Source organism: Pteropus vampyrus, unplaced genomic scaffold, assembly GCF_000151845.1.
Source record: "Pteropus vampyrus isolate Shadow unplaced genomic scaffold, Pvam_2.0 Scaffold213, whole genome shotgun sequence".
NCBI lineage: Eukaryota > Metazoa > Chordata > Mammalia > Chiroptera > Pteropodidae > Pteropus > Pteropus vampyrus.
The window spans coordinates 1,899,635-1,907,591 of record NW_011888994.1 but is presented as its reverse complement, the minus strand read 5'-3'; the positions used below and the strand labels follow the sequence as shown (position 1 = coordinate 1,907,591).

Here is a 7,957-nt window from a genome sequence, read left to right as displayed (position 1 = left end):
TCTGTCTCAAGAAATGAAAATGTATGTCAAAATCTCAAAAATGAGGTGATTTTGATATTTTTTCACTTCTAATGTATTTATTTGATTATTTTCAGTGGGCGTATATTTTACCATAGAAAAAATAAAACAATGATACAGGTATTTTCATCTTGGAAAAAAATATATTTCATTTAAGGCCAAGGAGGCCACCTCATAGCTGGACCTCCTAAGCATAGCCAGAATAGGGAGGGCACAAAGAGGTCCTCTGAGGAATCCCAGAGCCCCCTGTGTCCAACTACAAGGGTTCCTGCTGTCGGGCACAGTGATGCGAGAGGGTTTCACTTTTAGTTTCAGTTTGAAGACCCTGTAGAGATGGATTTTTCAGCAGCCAATCGATCTATGGTAGTGCCCCACCTGGTGTGATCTGAAGGTCGGTGCCTATGGGGAACCAACACTCAGGCACCGAGGAACAGGTAGGGACGATTGGAGAGGAGAAATAGCAGCGACCAGAGCCTGCTGCACCACGGGAGAACCAGACTCCTGGGTCGGGGCACACAAAGGAAGCTGATGTCCAGCTTTGCCTGCTTTATGATAATGTCAGGCCATGAAGCTGTCTATAGCTCTTATCTTGTCAGGGGCACAGGGAGGATCTTTTTCATTGGGGGTATGCTTTTTGAGTGATTTCAAAAACGAAAGTGAAAAAATGCCAACATCTTTTGTAGATGAAAACATTGAAAGTGTTGAAAGGCTGTTAAAAACTTTTAAAGCAACTCTCTGATACATAGCGATGCTCTTCATTTTTCCAGAAAAATGACAGAGCTGTTAGATGCCTTTTAGGATCTGAGCATCTATATGGAGTGAGTTTTAGTGACCAGGTTAGGCTTTCAGATGGAGGACTGTCTCATTGCCTTCTACATCTTCAGCCCTGGGGACTGAGCAAACTTTACCTAGTCAGGAAAAAATCCACGCCTGGTTTGGGAAGTGGCTCAGACAATTGCAGATATAAAGAATAATTCAGGAGAACAACATTTTCGGGGGGGGGGGGGGAATTTGCCTTTGTTTTTCAAACGGAATTTTTTCAGCACTTTTGCAAAAACTCCAGACCTTGTTTTTTTGATGATGACAGTTCCCTGTCACCCAAGAGTCACTGTAAACTCAGTGGGCGTGGAGAAAAATCTGAACGCTGCAGTCATTCCGTTTCATGTTGTGTGTGCACACGTGTGCATCTTATTTATGAATATGCATGCCTATTTGACCACATCTTTTGTAAAAGGGTGGGAGAGATAGCAAACACAAATGAGTCACCCCATGTTTTTACCTAGTGTGGTGAAAACTGCCATTTGGAAGCCCAGTTCTGCCTTTGGATTTGCTGTTTGATCTTGAGCAGTTTATGTAACACCTCTCGGCCTTGATCTCCTCTTATATAATACAATTCCACAGTCTACTTTGTGGAATTGTGGGAATGAACTCTAAAGTGTCTAGCCCTGCAGTTGGATCATACTAGTGATCAGAAAACAGCAGCCAGTTACTATGATTTTTGAAGTTACACATATGTATGTCTTCTCTCTCCAAAGACCTTTTAGAGGGCAAAGATGGTCTTCTCCCTCTCATCTCTGCCATGGCACATAGCACACTGACTAGACAACATGCATTTACTGCCTATTTATTGAAGGATGGCCTGGTTAGGTGACTTAGGGGCATCCTGCTGAATTCAGTAGATCTGAAACGTGAACTCTTCACTGCTGAGGGCCCTGAGACTGAGAGAATAAATGAGGGAAGAACTTTTAATCAGTTCAGTTAGGGTTCAGTGGGGGAGATGTAAGCCCCTGCTGTGCACATGGGGCCATCAGCCTTACTGAGCAGGAAAACTGTCCTTGAGTATATATGGTTGTGAACAGGCAGAAGAGACTTAGTCTGCTACAGACACACACCTGCTGACAACGGAGCCTGCAGACCTGTTTTTTAGAAAGGAAAGAAAAATTGCATGCCCTCTATCAGCTGTGCAATGATGAGGATGCAATAAAGGATTTAGAGTCAAGAAGGTCTGTGTTCAAATCCTGACTCTGCCGCTTTTCAGCTGAGCAAGTTAATAATGTCCTGAAGCCTCAGTTCCCTCATCTGTAAAGTAGGGACGATAGAAGTTCCTCCAGCCTGAAGCTGCTGTGAAGAGGCAAGGAGGCAAGGCACCTGATGCAGTGTCTGGAACGAAGATTCAACAATGGTTCCGACTGGCGTCATTGCGATGTTCTGATTTACTTTCTAGAATTCACTTTTACTTACTGCCTTCAGATTTCAGCATTATATTTGTTTTAGTGCCACTGTCAGCCTGCTCCTGCTACTCTGCTGTGGTCTTCAAAATTTCACTCCCTTTTCCACAATAAGAATAACCCCTCAGACTGAAGCCCCCCCTAGAAACAAGGTCACTTCCCATTTGTTACCCACTGGCCTTGACAGCCTTGGGGGCTTTCTGGAAGAGCGATTACCTTGCGAATGGAGGCCCCGCTCCATGACCCCGTGTTTGACTTTCATGTGGCGAGTCAGGTTCCCCTTCAGGGTGAATTTGCTTGGGCAGTAGAGGCACTTGAAGGGTTTGCTGTCGGAGTGCAGGTGCATGTGGCCCATTAGGTTGTGCATCCGGTTGAATTCCTTCCCACACAGCTGTCAGAGACAGTGACAAGGAGAACACAGGTTACTCGCAGGCAGGGGACCGTGCCCAGGTGAACCCACACCCAGGGGTGCTGCTACTTTGGATTTGGGCATTTTAAGTTGCTTCCAAAGAAAATGTCCCTGTGCAAGTTGGGGAGGGGCTGGATTGTGTCCAGGCTCAGAAGTAAAGAAGTAGGAACGGATCACAGAGCTATTAAAGCTATTAAAGTGTCTTTTGAATACGATCTTTTGAAAGGGAGAAAAGCTGATCTGAAAAGCAATTGCTCAAAGTGTGCTTCACCTTCATAAAAACAGTTACAATTACTTGTTTAATATTTATGGAGCATTTACAATACAGAAGGCACTGTTGTAAGTCTGCCATGGAATATCTCACTTAGTTTGCACATCAATCCTATGAGATGAGTGTTGTTATCAACCTTATTTTGCAGATGGACAAACTAAGGGATTAAGATGAAGAGAGTGGCCAAGGCACATAGCTAGTAGGTGCTAGAGCTAGGATAATGAACTCGGGTCATCGGATACCAGAAGCCACATGGTCAATCACCATACCACACTGTATCCGCACCCCGCCCCTGCCCCAATAGATCCTCTATTAGACGATATCAGGCAATGCTTTTCTAATTTTTAAATTAGCTAATTATTGGAATGAATTTCAAAGTTAAAAGGACCAAAGACACATGTAAAGGAAGGAGTATGTCTTTTCTCTGTGTAGAGATTTGAAGTACTGAACATATTATCTCAGGCATACAAAAAGTAAATATGTTTTATTCATTTTTTGGTCATTTCTCTCATTTCCATCAAAGTGTAACGCATAATGGACAACAACAGCGGTTCTCCAACTTCTTTCAGAAGAGAAGCTGGCTTAAAAGAATGGGTAGACCTAACAAATAGTGACCTTGGGAGATTAACCCAAAAGAATGCTGGGTGGTCAGTGAGAGGAAGCCAGCCTGGGATTACAAATCTGTCACAGATAATCCATGCATGGTTAACGAATGGTTGGTTCTGTATTTTTAAATGATTCAAATTGGAGGGATTTAAGTACTTTTTCACTTTTTACTTCTTTACTAGCAATAATGAATTCAGCATTCTGGTGTCCCATCCTCAGTATTCAGAGTATCTGCACACCACATTTATTTGGAAAAGGTGAACCAAGAGAGGAAAGGCTGAGATATTTGGTCTAATTTAAACATCCTCAGAAGCCCTACATGTGAGATATATACTTGCTTTCTTTTATTCTCAATAGAGACAACTTATTAAGATATAGCAACTTGTCATTCAGCTTGGCACATGTGTACGAGTTCTGGTAGAGTTCTATTTATTAGCTTAGTTTATGTAGTTCTCCATCCTGGCAAAGGAAAAAAAAAAAAAAGCTTTGAATCTAGAGATTCTACATTAGGTATTTCCAGTTATGGGTCATTTTAGAAAAGGTATATCTCATTTGGTTCATAATATGGTTCCTGATTATTTGGATGATGTTGCAGCAGAAGATCTGAAAACAGCAAAATCCGTGAGTAGTTAAGCACAAGACACACAGGGGAGAGGAGCTAGGCCTAAATGGGTCTCACAGTCTTATAGGCCAGACAGAGAGAACAACTGGAAAGATGAGATGGGTACCTTCTTCACTTGGCTCTCATGAAGGAAGAAATTCCACTTTTAGTTATCTACGGTTGCTGAGGTATTAGAAGTTGGACTGGTCCAAAAGGGTTTTATAAAAGAGATAGAATTTTAGCCTAACTTTGAAGAATGTGTAGAGTGCCTTTGTTTTGACACAAGAATAAAGTTTTTTCATTAAATATTTTGGACACCTCATTCAACCTTAAACTACAGTCCAGGTAACTTTCACTGTTGCGACAGTGATCAACTGCTAGTTATCGCAGCTGCTGTGACTTTGGGGTCAGAGCAGATCCTGCAATTCACTTGCCCCAAGGTCCCACCTACCTTCCTCCTCACCTCCCCACTCCCCCACACAGAGGTATGCACACATCACAGTGGCTACCTCTGGGTATTTTCCACAGACTTCCTCAGACTTAGGTAAGCAAGTTTTTATGATCCTTTATCATAGCAGTGTGTTTTTATATTTTAATGTTTTTCTGGCTCAATTCATTCACTACCGAACTTCCTGGGACATTTCAGGGGTATATAAGGACATTAGGACATTAAAATAATATTGTTCCCTGAAGTCAAGGCCTATAGCCTCAGGGAAGGTCCACTGTGGGACATGATTGGTCAGTTATATTATCTAATGTATGCTTGGTAAAGAAGACTGATTTCTGTGCTGTTGGTAAAATATAATTTTTATGTACCAGAGTTATCCTTCATGGTTTATGGTAACCTACTGGGCCAGCCAATGGAGAGCTTTCCCAGGGCTCAGTGGAGATGCATCGACTGTAAAAGATGTTCGGGACAGTAAAAGGTGCCTAGACCATCTTCAGATGGTCTTTGTGGCTAACCTCAGTATCAAGCAAAAGAGTACATACATAGTAACACTTAATAAATATCTAAGTTTTTTTGTTGTGGGAATAAAAGAACAAGTCAGGAAAATATCACTATCCCATGTAAAAATTCCAAAAAGCAGCCATCACCAACTCTGCTCCTTTCCCCACTATCTTGTGTATAACCCTATACACAGTAGCGTGTAAACCAAAATCCTCAGTGGCAGAAGAATAGAAACAATTAACTCAGGACCCGAGGTACTAGGACACCATTCACATTTCAGTGGTAGGCACTCTTAGCTTCTTCCTCTCAGCCCCTGACTCTTCCATAAAGCCCTTTAGTTCTTCTCAGAACAACTGGCCTCTTCGCCTTTCTCAGCATATTGTCCTTACGTGACAATACATGAGTGTACGGAGATATTTTGTGTCAGTGAAATTCAGAGAGTGGCCTCTCAGTCACTGTTAGTGAAGAGGAGCCAGAGAAAGAAGATTGGGTCAATTAACAATGGCACCCTTGGGTGGGGTTTGAGATATGAGCTCTAAGCAGAATTGCTGTAGTGGAGGAGGGAAGAAGAAAGGCTGAGAAAGAGACCAAAACTCTTGTTCTTTCTCCTGGAAAAAGCAGACATCTATTTCAAAGCCCCCTTTAATCATGAGGTATGAGGCTCAGAGCTTGCCCGAGTCAATATTTGCTGAATCATCTTCTGCTAAGTTCTACGAAGATTAAAATAGGGGCAGGTGTTGGTACAGGAAGCTGCTGGTGTGGTGAGGACTCAGATGTCATCTTGCAGACGGTCAGCTCAGTCATTCTAATGAGGGGCCTTACTGTGCCTGACATAAATCTCAGCTGGTCCATCGATACTCATTTTTATACCTATTTTTTAAGAGGGAGGTGGACCTCAACATTTAATAGAAAATTGCAACGAATGTTTTGAACTGTCCTTTACAAAGAGGTCGCACAGATCATGAAGTTTTGTGATGGCAGAGCAGAGAGGTGATGGTGAGACCGCAGAGGAATAGAGGACTTGTTCCATTTTCTGTTCTATAAAATGTTGATGATAATAATGGTTTCTTATGAAGGGTGTTATAAGGATCAAATGAAACAATTCATGTAAAGGGCTTGGCAAATAGAGCTCAATAAGTATTAGCTTTTATTACTATCATTATCATGTACACGGTAGACTCTTTTACATTTCAGGAATAGGAATAGGAAGATCTTTGAAGATGAGGGTGCTGTCTTTTTAAACCACGTTATTTGGGGGAAATATTAAAGAAAAAACCAAGTGATGAATCCTTTGAGTAAATATCTGCCAGGTTACTTGAGGCATAATAGAAGTAGAAGCAGTTGTGCCTAACCCAGCACTGAAAAATGTGGACAGAAAGAGAAGATTCAGCCTAGATTGCAGGCTTTGGGAGAGCCCATTATCTGGCTCCCTGATCACTAGTCAGCCCTTTAGACAGCCAGCAGGTGCCCTGTTCCTCATCTTCATAGGAGTTCCAAACTCCAGCCTCCTCATGCCCCTTCCCTTCCTGGCCCAGGCTCTAGAGATGTCTCAGGCACCTCCCCATGATCCCCAGCGACAATGCGGATAGCCAGAGCCACCAAGAAGTTAGGTCGGTTTTGTGCAGAGACAGGGAAGCCACTGGGCTATGGCCAGAGGCCCACAAAGCCAAGAAGAGGCATGCTATTTCTTGCCAACCAGCCTGATCTGAGCCTGAGGACTGAGATGCACCAGGAAGCCTGTGTTTTCCTATTCTTAGAGAAAAGGTCAAAAAGCTGCAGCCTGCAGCTGAGGAGAATGGCCTCCGCTAAGCTGCCCTTCCCTTACATTCTTCTCTCTCTCTTTTAATAAGAAGGGTGTTCCTTTCCTCAAAGAGAGAGAGAGAGGGAGGGAGGGAGAGAGAGACTGTAAACTGTCCAAGAGGGCCGTGAGAAAACAGGAAGCTTTGAAAAGTACAAGAGAAAGCAAGATGAAATCTATTTGCAGGCGGGCCCCTGGGGACATGTGAGGCATTGTTAAGCAGGCAGTTCATACAGCTATATCCTTCCTTCTGCTGAGGAGGGCTTTGCTGCCAAAAGGCTGCTTGCTATCTGGTCACTGCCTTAACCCCCTCAATGCCAGCCTGAGAACCCTGGTCCCCAGTACTGGGTCCCTAAAAGTCCCCACCTGGTTTCTCCCCAATGAGGCATCCAAGAGCTGGAGGGAGAGATGGAGCCTGTTCGGTGGAGGTGGTGGGGACTTTTTTCAAGGAGACCTCATCCGCTTCTATCAGCTCTGCCCTTAGCCTTCAGGGCTCTGTTTTAGACCACGCTGCAGATGACCTGGTGATTCATAACTTAGGCAGCTCCCGGCTTCACCCATCTCAAAGGAGAATTTGTCCCGGAAATTCTGGATGGCTGCTTTTCCTGGACAGGTTTTCCAAAGACGGCAGCTGGTTCTTTGCTTTTATGGAGTGTGGCTGCTACAAGGATAGCATCCAAATCCACCCCTGCATGCTTACGCAGAATCTGGGAAGCATCTTTCTGAAAAAGGGCTTAAGTCTATAGGCACAGGTCTCTGGAGAAGCTCCAGCTGGCTCCAAGAAGCAAGGACTCCAGAAGTCGAGCCAATAGCAAAAAGCCCAGAAGGGCAGTATTTTTTTATATTAACCAAAAAAAAGAAAAAAAGAAAAAGAAATGAAAAAAAGAAAAAAGAAAGGAACATGGAATGGAAACCTTTCCTCTCCTCTAATTTTCCATTCTATTGTTAATGCTTAATCCCATAGCGATTGAACTTTGCTGCTTGTTGTGGACAGCTGTTTCCACTGAGCCCAGGGCCGGAGAGAACCAGTTCATGTTGCAACAGGAGGAGGGGTTTATTTTAGGAAGGATTTTTAGT

At 43.4% G+C, this 7,957-nt stretch overlaps 1 protein-coding gene across 1 annotated transcript in view; it reads right to left on the bottom strand.

Annotated features, from left to right (window-relative positions):
• The window catches only part of ZNF366 (zinc finger protein 366), a 70,787-nt gene that overhangs the window by 4,601 nt on the left and 58,229 nt on the right, over positions 1–7,957 (bottom strand). The window contains exon 4 of the mRNA XM_023538136.1: positions 2,374–2,637. Within this exon, the coding sequence (XP_023393904.1) occupies positions 2,374–2,637 (264 nt within the window). The remainder of the gene's footprint in view (positions 1–2,373; positions 2,638–7,957) is intronic.